The sequence below is a fragment of the Clarias gariepinus genome, chromosome 1, assembly GCF_024256425.1.
Source record: "Clarias gariepinus isolate MV-2021 ecotype Netherlands chromosome 1, CGAR_prim_01v2, whole genome shotgun sequence".
Lineage (NCBI taxonomy): Eukaryota > Metazoa > Chordata > Actinopteri > Siluriformes > Clariidae > Clarias > Clarias gariepinus.
In genome coordinates, this window is record NC_071100.1 from 20,693,163 (window position 1) to 20,707,739 (window position 14,577).

The 14,577-nt window shown below is 38.4% G+C and overlaps 1 protein-coding gene across 1 annotated transcript in view; it reads left to right on the top strand.

The window, feature by feature from the left end:
* The window catches only part of rin1b (Ras and Rab interactor 1b), a 42,111-nt gene that overhangs the window by 23,711 nt on the left and 3,823 nt on the right, over window positions 1-14,577 (top strand). The window contains exons 3-10 of the mRNA XM_053503551.1: window positions 3,352-3,460; window positions 4,244-4,316; window positions 5,152-5,243; window positions 5,960-6,327; window positions 7,052-7,544; window positions 10,236-10,541; window positions 10,805-10,936; window positions 14,407-14,573. Of these exons, the coding sequence (XP_053359526.1) occupies window positions 3,352-3,460; window positions 4,244-4,316; window positions 5,152-5,243; window positions 5,960-6,327; window positions 7,052-7,544; window positions 10,236-10,541; window positions 10,805-10,936; window positions 14,407-14,573 (1,740 nt within the window). The remainder of the gene's footprint in view (window positions 1-3,351; window positions 3,461-4,243; window positions 4,317-5,151; window positions 5,244-5,959; window positions 6,328-7,051; window positions 7,545-10,235; window positions 10,542-10,804; window positions 10,937-14,406; window positions 14,574-14,577) is intronic.

A 14,577-nucleotide genomic window follows, 5' to 3' on the forward strand; every position in this document is an offset into this window, starting at 1 on the left:
CTATTTTTTTATTCATTTATATTGCATCTGGTAGTCTACCTGTTACAATAATAGGGTTAGCCTACAAGTTTATCAGTTCAGTAGATTACATGAATAGGGTGGTGGTGACTGTAGCAGCAGAGGTGGCCTGGGAGTGGAGTCAAATTCCCGGCCTGAATTATTGTCCCAGTCCGCCACTGTCTGAGGGGGAGGCCGCCTAACTAGTAAGCATCGGAGTAAGCGAGGAGCGATATTGATTTGGGCGCACGCCGTGACAGGCTGAAAAAACTGTTGTCCTGAAAAATGTAAAATGAACCAAAACTGTTTGTATACTCGCCTCACAGACGTGAAAAAAAATATATACTTATAATAATAATAACTTATAATGAAATTTCTATATATAGTAGAAATATCTGCTTTTATATAACCTAATGGGAAAAAAATGTAGACGATGTAATTCGTATGAAAAGTGGATTTTGAGCGCATCAACTGCTGTCATCACCACAGCCGAAACCAAAGACGCACAGTATCCTAAGCTGGTTATAAAGCAGACACTGTTTTTTTTTAAAAGGAAATCTTTTATCCAATATTTATTTATTCTTTACATGGGCACTAACTGCATACTAAATTCTAAATATAAACAAACAAAATACAACCTTTTTTTTTCTCAGAGGTGAACGGAAAGTTACGTTTTTCAGCTGTTTATCAGAAGTGTCACTATGCAGATGTTACATCTCGTGTAGTTACCGAAATCTTTGGTTTTGTTCTCATTGAGTGGCCACACATCATTTCCACATTCCCCTCGCTTTTTTGGTGGGGGGGATTTTTCCCCGATTTTCTCCTAATTTAGTCGTGGCCAATTCCTCCCCCTCGCTAGTGGGCTCCCACATTAAGGCTACAACTACCATTCAGCCGGAAGGGCTGAAGACTATCTGCGTGCGCAAGCTTACAGATACCCCTGATTGGCTGTAGAGCCGTGATTAATGTGGGAGCACAAAGTACCTCTCATCCCACTGAGAGGGCTCGGCCAATCAGCTCTCTCTAGGCCTCCGGCTGTGAGAGGTAACAGAATCACCCAGGGATCGAACCAGCACTTTACCACCACACCACTCGGAGGCACCCCTTGCTTTTCTTATATGATTATTATGTAACATTATATAACATTCCGCAGGTTTATAAAAGGCAATAATAAAGCTTTATATCATCAGGAGGTGTCATTGCATTGTTTAGCGATAATTTCACGGAAGTGAGCTAACAAACGAACTAATGAATTTTCTCAAAACATTATAAAATTAAATAGAGCTTTCGTTTTAGTTATAGTATGAAGCCCCTAGATGGACAAAGAAGGAGAAAAAACGGCAAAAGTTTTGGGTTATAATGCGAAACATGACTTCTTTTTTTTCTGCCGTTTTTTTTTTCTCTTCTTTGTTCCTTTAGAGACTCTGTGTGGTAAGTTTTCTCAGTTGAATATGAAAAAAAAAAATCGCTGATTAACAATGAGGAAATAAATGGCGCATTGTCCAAGTGCAAGTTGATCTTGTAACTAAACTATTTGCTTTGGGTAAACAGCCATCTAGCGATGATTGTGTGTCAGTGACAGCTTCCCATTCAAAACTATAGGCGGTCAAATGACCGGTGAACCGTGTTAAAAGTGACACTGGCGCGGCGCTTCTAGTGTTAGCCAAACACAAGCGTGGGAAACTGGATCAATAACTAAACCCATACACAAAAAGCTGTGATGCACAGAGGGTTCTTATATCTTTCTATTATTGTGTTAACTAGCATTAACCTTTCTATCCAACATTAGCATTTTTCAGCAATTAGCAATTTTTCTCTGCTGGAGAGGAGCAGTTCATTTGAAATTACAACCTTGGTGACCTCAGAAATCAACAATTAAAAACACCTAAGATTAGAGCCGCTATGAAGGCTTTACAGAGCACAAATTGCAGACACAGCTCAGCATCAGGCCCGAATAGCCTACTCTGCATGTCTTTGGACTGTGTCCATAGACCCCCAAGGCAGGAATTGAACCCAGATTCTGGAGGTGCAAGGCAACAGTGCTAACCACTAAGCCACCGGTCTCTGGTCTCTGGTTCCTGTGATATCTTTAAATACCACAGCAGGGAGAGCTCATTGGTTAAGGCATCGGCCCATGGTCTGGAAGGTTCCAAGTTCGAACCCCACCACCAAGTTGTCTCTGTTGGGGCCTTGAGTAAGCGCCTTAACCCCTTAACTTTTTAGTTGTATTATGAGATAAAATGTAAGTCGCTCAGGATAAAGGTGTCTGCCAAATGCTGTAAATATTAAATGCTTAATGCAAGGTAAAAAAACATTTAAGAAAACATTACAAGTTGTAGTTTCGAATGAAATCTCTATAAACCCAATTCGCCAGGTTTATGTACAGTAAATCCGGAAAGTATTCACAGCGCATCACTTTTCCCACATTTCGTTATGTCACAGCCTTATTCTAAATGAATTAAAAAAAAAAAAAATTCTCAGGATTCTACACAAACACCCCATAATGACAACATGAAAAAAAGTTTACTTTTTTTTTACTTTTTTTACTTTTTACAGCAAATTTATTAAAAAAATTCTGCTGCTTTGAAGGTCCCAATGAGCACAGTGGACTCCATCATCCGTAAGTGGAAGTTTTAAACCACCAGGCCTCTTCCTAAACTGGCCGGCCATCTAAACTGAGCAATCAGGGGAGAAGGGCCTTATTCAGGAAGGTGACCAAGAACCCGATGGTCACTCTGTCAGAGCTCCAGAGGTTCTCTGTGGAGAGGGGAGAACCTTCCAGAAGGACAACCATCTCTGCAGCAATCCACTAATCAGGCCTATATGGTAGAGTGGCCAGAGCGTCTTATCAGACCTGAGAATTTTGTTTCTCATAGTCTGAGAGTCCTTCATGTGCCTTTTACAAAGGAGTGCCTTCCGTCTGGCTACTGTACCATATAGGCCTGATTGGTGGATTGCTGCAGAGATGGTTGTCCTTGGCTCATTGGGACCTTCAAAGCAGCAGAAATTACTGTAACCTGTAACCTTCCCCAGATTTGTGCCTCGAGACAATCCTGTCTCGGAGGTCTACAGACAATTCCTTTGACTTCATGCTTGGTTTGTGCTCTGACATGAACTGCCAACTGTGGAACCTTATATAGACAGGTGTGTGCAGGATGTGTCTGAGCTCAATTTTGAGCTTCATGGCAAAGGCTGTGAATTTCAAATTTTTTTTATTTTTAATAAATTAGCAAAAATCTCAACTTTTTTCATGTTGTCATTATGGGGTGTTGTGTGTAGAATTCTGAGGGAAATGCCCTGTGAATACTTTCCTGCTAGATCCCATACATTTTCATTTTTTCTGCCTTTCTTTAGACTTTTCTGGTTTGTAAGTGTGCAGTCACTCAGAGAAAGGTGCTGTGTGTGAGGATTCAGGAGAGCAATGTGTGTGTTGCACAATATCCCATCCGGGAGGAAGACTCCAGTGAGTATTGCAATAAAGCACTCATAAGCATACATATTCATGGGAATAGGCCAGAGCGCACTCAAGTATTTGTTTGTACCACATAACCGTTTGACATATAAAATGTTTTAATTTTAGATGGGTAACATGTGGGACTGGGGTCTTTCCATTTATTGTTCAACACTGACCACAGCCAAAAAACATCTCTCGCCTGACAAGCTCATTCCAAAATGTTGTTCTTGCCTTGACAACTGTCTCAGACTAGTTTGTCCTTTATCAAACTATTGTGTTGTTGCTAAATATATTTCCTGATACTGTTATTAAAAGTATTAATTAATCACAGATAATATGTATACAGATGAGTTTCTTGAATACATTTAGAGTGATTCATCTTGGATCATTTTTGCGCACTTTAAACATAGACTTTAGCTATATTAGTCACACTGAGCCTGTAATGCCCACAACTCTGGAGAGAATGATGAGTAATTTCTGACCACGGATGGTGGTCATAGCAATTTCTCATCTGTTTAATCTATTTGCGATGTGCAGAGTTTAAAAGCTGCAGTGTGTCATAGAAATCAAATGTGCTTAGATCTGATTAATCTAAGCATGATTAATAATTGATTTTGCGATTTATACAGTACTCCAAATTGTTTAAAAGTCAAATTTTATATATTGTTAATATGATGACGCCGATATGATGTTAAGCACTTTAGGCCCTCTGTTGTGCTGATGTGTGCTTGTAATTCTAATTATTTATTTACTAATTTCTTTTTGGGAAACACTGTCACCATTTCTCTGCAGCATTTTCTCTGGAGAGCTCAGCCCTAAGTTTTCCTGATTTGTGCCGATTAGTGGCCTTTTACTGCATTAGCAGGTACCACACAAACACACACGCACACACACATATCATTTCAGTAGATAATACTAGTATAAGTACCCGTCGTTGACAGGTAAAGAGTTTATAGAAATAGTTAAAAAATGTACCACATACTGTAACTGCTCATAACTTAAAACTTTCCTTCTACACAACATTTTGATTTAATTTATAGCAAAATTATATTTTTTTTTTTTTTTTTTTTTTTTGCTTTTTTTTAGCAAGCCATGATGGGCCATACTAACTATGTGCTAACTATCACGTTGATTGGCTCTATTGACTGATGCAGGGAAAAAGCACTATATTTGTCCAAAAAATGCTAAAATGCTATGATGTAATCTGGTACAAAACTGCTCATAACTTTTCTTCTGCTCAACATTTTTATTTAATTTATGTCTTGGGTTTATCTTCAGGCAAATAACAAAGGGCTAAAAAAGTTTCATTAAATTCTGTTCAGCCAGTTTCGCATGATGGTGTGACAATCTGGCTGGACAGACATACAGAAATACAAACACATATAGACAGAATTTTTTTTCTGAGACTGGTTTCAGGTCCTCCAATATATGAAACTTAAAGATATCTTTAAAAGAGAGAGTTTTTACCAATGTTCGGACAAAACCATCGTTTTATTTCTATAGATACCATATTCTTTAAAACAAATATATAATCAGATGTTTCACTATTTTTACTGAAAAGGGGTTAGACAAGCACTACGGTAAAACTGTCAGTAGATTTATGTTTTGTAGAATGTTATAAAATAATAACACAGTTATTGCACTGGATTGTGAAAGAAAATCAGTGTGTGTCGGTGTGTCTGTGTGTTTCTGTTCTGGAGGGATGTGTTGCCTTTCCCACTCGAGCTTCCTGAAGCTATTACACAGGCCGCCAACCACACACAGCTAGAGAGTATCTCACACCTTGGCTTGGGTAAGACCACACACACACACGCACGCACGCACGCACGCACGCACGCACACACACACACACACACACACACACACACACACACACACATAAATAGAAAGAGAGAGAGAGAGAGAAACCTAGAATAGAATTGAACAGGAAATAACAAAAATAGAATAGAACAGAATAACACATGAAAAGAATATGTAAAAATAACTGATGATAGAAAATAGAATAGAATTGAAGTTATAATAAGTGTATAATAAAATAGGGCAGAAAGAGAAATAGACAGAGTACAATACTGTATATAATAGAAAACAAACAAGAACAGAGTAACCTATGATTTTATAAAATAAAAAATAAATTTATTACATTAAATAAAAAAAAAACAGATAAAAATAAAATATGGCCACATACATCAGACTTGTTTAAATGTTGAAAACATGATTTGTATATAAAAGAATTAAGCAGCAAAGAAGAAATATGAAATGATTAGAATTAAACAAAAATTTAACAGCACTGAATAAAACTTAAATAAATAAAAAAATAGAAATATGAGAATATGATTTGATTAAACATTACCGGAAAAAAGTCAATAAAACAGTATAATATATAAATAATTCAAAATGCATGATTTAAGAGAATAGGATAGAATATGATGTGTTGATTGTCACAAATGAAACACTTTAATTTGTTAAGAAGTTTCATTTTCAACAATCTGCTATTTTTCCTTTGCACAGAGTTCTGGAGTTCTCAGTCCCCCCCTGGCCCTCCTAATGGCCCTCCCGCTGTCTCTGTGAACTGGCCATCCAGGCTGCGATCACCATGTTTCATCAACCCCCTTTTCCTGCAGCCTTCCCAGCCAAGTCGAGGAGCTTCACACAAACGTCACAGATTAAAACGCAGTCTGCGAGTTCGTGTCTCTACAGAATCATCATTCAGTCTGACTCCTGGAGACTCCGAGTGGAGCCAGGGTGACACGGATGTGCTGAGGAGCAACGAGAGGACGGCTCGGAGGGCAGGGGGCCTGAGCATGCTTAGAAGAACTGCTGCTTTGGCACCTACCTCAGAAGAAGAGGATGAGCAGATGCTGGGAGAGGTGCCTCCAGTGAGTTTATATGTGTGAATGCATGCATGTGTAGATACTGTATGTGAGTGTTTTTGCAGTGGCGGGGGTGGTTATGGGTCTGTAAACATGACCTATGCTTGTTTCACCTCCTCCTACAGAAAATTATTATGTATTTCAACATTATAAAACAGGATCAAATTCTCAGGATACATACTTTTGTTGTTGTTTTTACAACCCAGAAAACAACAAACAATTTAAGACCCACAGCCTATGTGTATTTGGCAGTAATACATTGTCAGTTTAGATGTTTACTAAAGAACACCAAAGACTAATGACCCTTTGAGGACTAAACTTGTGTTATGAGCATTTATTATCATACTGACATACTGATATTAGAATATTATATCAGAGCTCTGAGTACTAACCATGTACTGATCCTATATGCTCATCCTCTTGCGACATCCCAGATCTGATGATTGTGTGATTTGGTTATGTACAGTATCCTGATGAGGAATGTCATATTATTTAACTTTACATATATCCACAACTGAAATACATCAAGGGATGAAATTAGAAACACATCTAATTCGAGCCATGACCAATCCAGCATTTCAGGCCAATATTGTCCCTGACTTTCAAGATACTTACAGTAGTTAAGTCACTTTCATTTACACAATAAAAATGACCTGACTAGTCATAACTATAAAAAGTTGAACCATGTTTAGATTAGATTATATTGCTGATTGAATGTGTGCCATTTCAGACATCAGCACCACAGCCAGAAAAGGCAGACCTACCACAAGATGAGGGGCTCTGCTTAGCATTGGAGCGACGTCATGCTCCTTCTCTCGCTGAACTGGATAGCAACAGTTCCTTCAGCAGCCTGGAAGAGGAAGACTCGCAGCCAGACTCAGCCCTGCAGTGGCCTCCCCTCGCACGGGGCACTCGTTTCCCTATCGCCAATCCAGCCTCCACCCTACGTCGTATGAGTGCTGCATTTGTCTGTGTGTTTGCTCCTGAGCGGCGTGTAGCCCGGCTGGTTGACGAGCTATCCCGAGACAGGCGCTCTGCTTTTGGATCACTGATCCAGGATTTCCTGCTAAAGCAAAAGGAAGAAATGAAGGTGACAAGTTGGAGCTCTGCCGTGGAGCTGCTTCAGGGTTTGAGGAGGTTCCTTTCCCAGGCCAAGAGTCTGCTTCTGGAGGCTGGAGAACTGGAACCTCCCATAGAGACCCTGGTGCCTGAGAATGAGAAAGGTGCCGAAATTATTTTGTACGTTTTTGGTTGTGTATGTGGGAGGGGTCTAAATAATTAGAAGATATAAAAGCATGGTTATATTAATGCCATCTGCTAGGCACATCCCAGGATAAAAAATATTCTGATATGATTTTATCATAAATAGAACAAGGGCTTCTATGATAGATGCCACACATAAAAAGCTTAACAAACATCATTATATAACTGATATAATGAAGGTTTCTCTGAGAATATACATTTGTTTAACTTGTGATACAACAGAACAGTGATAGCAGAGACTGTGTTTCATGGATGTCCCCCAGGATTAAATTGAACCATGAAAAAAAATTATGATGTCTTGGAAAACAGTCAGATTTGGGGTGGTAAGATTAAATCTACTTTCCATCAGGCCATGTCACACTACCCATTTACTAAATTATTTACTGTTAAAGAAACACTATAACACTGTTGTGTTTTATTTCTTACAAATAATTTTCAAAGAAAAATCCTGATATTTAGAAAATGTATATTATATACATATGTTGTTACATCACTCAACCAAATCACATTCCACACACCAAATCCTTTTAGAAGTTAAGTGTAAAGACAAAAGATAAACATTGACAAGAAACTGTGTGTCTTTATATTCATAAGTGACTGTAAGAAAGAAAGAAAGAAAGAAAATGCACATGCTCGGCAGAACATCGGAAATATGGCCTCATATCTGAATGTCGGAAGCCGGGGTGCTTGGTGTTGCATTAGCAGGACTGTGTTGGTGGGTGTATTTGCATTTTATGCTTCCAATTTATCATAACCACATATCATAATCCCACGCACATTCTTCAGTAGAGCGAAATGTGTGTGTGAGGTGAGAATTAGAGGAGACATAAGGAGCTGCAGAATATAGTTTGCTCTGTACTCTGATGCTAATGATGTTAAGGAGCTTTTGTCATTGGTTGTCTCCTCATGATATGACAGAATGACTGATATAATGCCTTCAAGCCAGATGGATATGTTTTAAACGAATGAGATTTTTGCAGTGGTTTTGAGTTTGGGGTTTAACCCTCACAGCTTATGTAAGAAAGTAGAGTGCTAATGTAGAGCAATAACTGAAGCTTAACAGATGGACAATTAATTAGTGTAGATTTATGAAATACTATGAGTCCTAATTACATCATGAACCATCTATGGGCATTTAAAACAAAATGGTCTAATTTAAACCAGTAGCAATGGGCTTTAATGCCATAATAAGAGAAAGAGAAAATAAGGAGTATTTTGCCTTTCTCTTGGGTTTCTTTCTGAAAAGGCAAAATTCTGGGGACATAGTAATATAGGACATATTTCAATTCATGACTGATGATCTTAAACCGCATTATTCGCAATCTGAGGATTTACTTTGTGTGTGTGTGTATATATATATATATATATATATATATATATATATATATATATATATATATATATATTATAACACTGTGTCCACGTGTGTGTGCGTGAAACATATTCTATTTTGTGTTTGTATGCATGTGTACAGCGCGCATGTACTGTTTATTATAACACACGTGTGTGGGCATGTAAAGCAAAAGAAGTCTTGTTAGAGAGGTTAAAAATCCATTTTCTCTCTCCCTTTCTGTATCAGCCGTGCCCCTTCACACTCACACACACCTCCTCTCGTCTTCACGCACACACACACACAACTCTCTCTCTCTCTCTAAAGGAAACACTGCTCTTTCGCGATTCTTTTCAGGTAAATTGCAGGTTAATTTGTTTTATTTTCACTTTACAGCAGTGATTCGGTTAATATGAGCTCACACGATTGTCATTAACGATGTTCCTTGTTAATCTTTCCGATCATAATTATGCTCATAATCCAAGGTTCCACTGTATGTATACAGTGAGTACATACACACAGGGTAGGCCACAGAAAAGTAGAAAAATAACAATGATTTGCCTATGTTGAATTTATTGAAAGAAATCAAAATGATTTAATTTCAAAAGGAGCTCTCTACTGCTCATTTTCTTTCTTCAAATAATTTTCATTGTACTGAGGCCAGTAGTTCTTCTCTGCTGAACTGTCTGTAGATCTCAGATCATGTCAACGAAACCTACATTAAGCTCTCAGATAAACAGAATGCAAAATGAAATTTATGAAATGGAATTTACTAAAACAGATACAATCCTGATGGATCATTTTTAATGTGTGGCAAAATATCCTAGATCTGCCTGTTTGCTGACAAAATAACATGTAAAATAAGAGAAAAATGTAAACAAACATTCATTAATACAGAAAGGCACATTGGTGATTATTTGTGCACAGTTAGACCATTCTTTAAATTGGCCAAGCCCCCAAGACTAAAGTCAATAAAACTGCTTCGTGTTTTTTTTTTTTTTTCTACGACCATGAAAAGAGGTTTAACACTTAAATGGTTATTTATATAGCTTTGATAATAGAATGGTACAGTCTGACTAAAAATATTGGCCATGGTGCAACAGTATCTATGCCAAATGTTCTTGTGTTAAATTAGTAACCATTTTAGATCCAGCTTGTGTTTTGTCCTCAGCAGATGCCATGAGCTATTCATTTGGGTAATGTGTACATTTTGATTTTCCTGTGATTTTAAACCTAAAATCAAACCAAATCCCCACATATGCAGTACATGAACAACCCTCTGTTTTAATATCCCATTTTATAATTCCTTTCCCATTTGCAGAGCTGGCTTTGGAGAAGGCATTGTTTCTTTGTGTACTGAAACCACTAAAAGTTCAGCTGGGCCAGATGCTGGTCTCACTTCACACACAGGATGGCACTCTCCAGAGATTTACTAACAGCCTGCAGGCCTGCCAGGAAGGAACACTACAGCGCCTTGGTGTACGTGTGGCTGTCCTTGATGCTCAAGGTGTGGAAAGAGCAAAAAAAAAGCTCAATTTAATGCAGAGAAGCCACTCACCCATAGACAAGGTGCTGCTTCTGCTGCAGGTGTGCAAGAGTGTGTACAAGGCCATGGGTGCACAAGCTGGTAAGTGATTTTGTTAAAATGGGTTAAAAATCATAAGATAATTCCCACAACTGTTATTCAAGGCTTAACCTAATAATTTAAAAGAATGTATGCAATTATCAGTAAAGAGACCATAATATGCTTATTCTGAATCCCATTAAAAAATATAGGTTGCCAAGATCAAAGATGTTTGCCTTTTACACTTTGGGAGTTGTGTAATTTTTACTGGGTTGTTATTTCTCTTTGTCTTTTTTCCGACCTTTGTTTAATTTTCTGATTTGTAGAACAGGAATTCAGCTCAGAGGATTTCCTGCCCGCTCTGTCCTATGTAGTGGTTCAATGTAATGTCCCACAACTTCTGCTGGAGACAGAATACATGATGGAGCTACTGGAGTCCTCTTGGCTGTCAGGAGAAGGTAAGAGCATGCAGCAAACCTGACAGCAACACAGGAAAACAAATCATTAGGCTTTAGTTTCATGTAGAAAAATGACAGTTAAAGTCAGTAAGCAATCTAATAAACATTTCTTTTCAGCTGCATACAGTGCATACACACATACAGTACACATGCACAAGGTGCTGTAAGTGAACTTCTCTTCAAATGACAGGGTGTCTCGAATGTTCCCATTCACCTGCCTCTCACTTGCTTCATGGAGTGGCGCTTGAACACACCCACCATACCACACAACATACTGTACATTCTTCATCCAGCTCAGGTCAGGGAGCCGAGCCATTCAGCCTATAGCTGACCCCTGCCTCTTATTGGAATCAGAAGTCATCAAGAGCTATATGTGGCCTCAGGCTCCAGATTACCTGGGACTTTTATGACTGAAGAGATATATGCCAACAAGGGATCTGTCTGTTGGCACCCTTCATGGTGAAGCCACTTGATGGCTTTATTTATTTTGCAAACAGTGTTTGCAAACATCCTGGGTGATGTACAGGATTTACTACTGTAGAAATGTGAGCTGAAGAAAAGACGCCAACCGAGAACGTTCCCCAGTTGACAAAGCTAGCTCAAACATTAGACCTATGGTGGAGCCTAGAGTTCCATTTGGCTGACTACCAGGCCTGCGGCAAACTGGGGAAAAAAGGCTGACCGAAACTACCATCACCAGAGATACAGGGACCGCCTCCCTCCATGGTTTTAAGATATTAAAGAGGTAAACTTAAACTGCCCTGCACAATTTTGTAATTAAGCCAGGATTGTCATTCTTGTGTAAATTATCCTGTGTTATTTGACCCACTATGTGGAGTTTTGCTCTCAGGTTAAGAATGTATTGGGGTTTACTTTTTCTAGAAATGATGGACCACACAGAGTCTTGTGTTCTGTGAATAACAAGGGTTCTAACCATTTATTCAGTTTCAAGCATCATCATTTACATGAATTGTTTTAATCCCCAGCAGGTTTTAAAGTTTATAAAGTATTTGTAAAATAAATTGAGTGCTTTGATTAGTCAGAATCTCTTTTGGGATTTTGCCTCAGGAGATAATCTGGAGGAGGACTTCCACAAGACTACTTGCAAAAATGTTGCATAGAGGCACTTCTTTAATGTATCGTGTACATCATCCGCTAACACTAGCACAAAGTAATACTCATGTGGAATCTAAGCTAATGGGCTGATAAGTTCACAGTACATTTAAGGATTCAAAAACTGTGACAACAGAAGTAAAGGGAAACATGGGTGCAGGGGACTAGCTTTGGAGGGGATGGACAGGGAAGGAACCATAACGGGGAAAGTTAAAGAGGAAAGGAGGAAGTAAGTGAGAAAAGAGAAATAAAGAATGAGCAACCCCAGGGATCTGCCTGATTCCCAGGAAACTGCCCATTGTCTCTTCACCAACTCTATTGTTTCCATCTGCCACAATGGACAGTGGCACTAAAACCACTCTGCTGTTCCCAGGGGCAGCCACAAAAAGAACTTCTTTAGCACCACCAGATCAATGCAGTCTACTTGCTGAAGAAGGCCCTTTTTTGAGGTTAAGACACGTCAGCATCTGTAGAGCTGTGAACTGTGCCTCGCCAGTGAGGAGTGTTAAGAGGCATTCCAGATTATTATTTGGTCCCATCTAAATTAGAGTGAGGTGTGACATGCTTGTAATGGTCAACACACTCTCTTGTTGAAGTACCTCCCGTCTGTACCAGTCACCATGAGACACCATCCAGTTCTCCTACTGTGTATGAATCAAGGCATTGAAGTGCTTCTTCTTCTCAATCTGCAACTGGAGGAGCTCATGTTCAGTGTGTTTGCTGGATGCTGGCAAGGGTCTTGATGACTTCTGAGAGCGGTGATGACACCATGGAACGTATTTCATTCTTTCAGGACTATTGTAATAGGATAACTTTTTTGAAGACAGATGGACTTAACCAATAGATGCAAGTCCGTTTTGTCTTTTTGTATTTATTGTAAATTTAAACATTGATTTTGGTTCTGCGAATTAACTTTTCTATTGCCCGCTCACTCTTTATTGTTCTCCAGCTCACTGCAAACAGACAAATTCTTTAGACACACAAAAATCGGACACATTCTCATCAGGTGTGTGATTTCATAAGATCAGAGTAGTCATACAGAGTAGTGCTTTACTATGCCTCCATTATAACCAATATTCTATTTCATCATTTAGGCAGACTACATTTCCAGATCATCATTTTCACTATTAAATACTAACTAAAAATGCTGAATTGTTTATGCTTGTAAATATTTTGGTGCCCTCCACGATTAATAGCACTACTTGTAAAAATTAGTACAAATTGTTAGGAAACTTAAGTTCTGTAGCCCCATCTAACACTTAAAAAAATAGAAACATTTAACCAATATTTTATTAAAATACAACCTTTTTTATCAAAAATTATTTTGAACAAAACCACATGTGCCACAATAATTAACAATCCTGCATTTAGTACTTCATACAACCTTTCTTTGCAATAAACCAGCACTGAGTCTGTTCCTATAACACTGTTCCAGTTAAAGTTGTCGTAGTGTTTCCCAAGCCAATAGTCTACTGTAGATAATTAACTAGGTCTGTAGTTAACTGATAGAAAAGGATTTTTTTCCTGGCATACCTTTCAGTCAATATGCTGGCATTGAGGTGACATCTGATGGTGGTTTTAAAGATGTGATAACCCCAAGATTTTACTTGTAATTCATAAACAGTGATTTTTTTTTTTTTTTTTTTTGCCAGTTTACCGACCTCCTCATTGTGCATTGAGCCAAAAAAGAAATTGTTTTAGGCAAGTTTGTAACAATTCCGGTTGCCATTACCACTTATATTATTATTGCTCTAACAGTAGAATTGTCATTTTCAAGTGAGTAGCTATTTTTACCGCTGTTTCCTATTTCCTTCCCATATTAATGGGTAAATAAGAAAATTTGGCCTTGATGACAAAATATATGTATAGTTCTGAATAATAAAAGCTTAAACGCATCACACTCCTAACAATTTATGGAAAACATGCTTCAGTTGCATTGTGCTCACTATAATTTCTAAAGGTGTGAATAATTGTCTGAATGCTTTTTTTTTTTTTTCAATTACAGGTTGGGGTTTTCTCATTTTCTTTTAGTGTGACATCAAGATACTTCACCCAATGATTGATTTTTACTAACCCTTTTTCCTAGAGGTGCCATTAATCATGGGCAGAAAAATGGGTTGTAAGTTGTAAGTTGCCCCTGTAAATGGACAGAAAAATGGGTTGTAATGTATTTAATAACTTGGGATAGTCAATAATTAAGTTCAGCTAGAAGATAAATTGGTTTTGAACTGTGCTAAAGATCAGATCTACTACTGAGATGTCCTGATTTAGGAAAGGAATACATGACTGCCAGCCAAAATATACCGTTTTTGTTTTCAGCAGAGAATGTGTAAAATCATATGATTTTTCTCCTTTAGGAGGGTACTACCTGACAAGCATCTATGCTAGCCTGTGCCTAATCCAGAGCCAGCCTGGTACTCCATGTCCTGGTGGTTTAACCAATGAGGCCCAGGAGCAACTGAGAGAATGGAGCAAGAGACGTTCCCAGGAGGCCAAACTCCATAAAGAGAGCCAGCAGAATCAGGTTT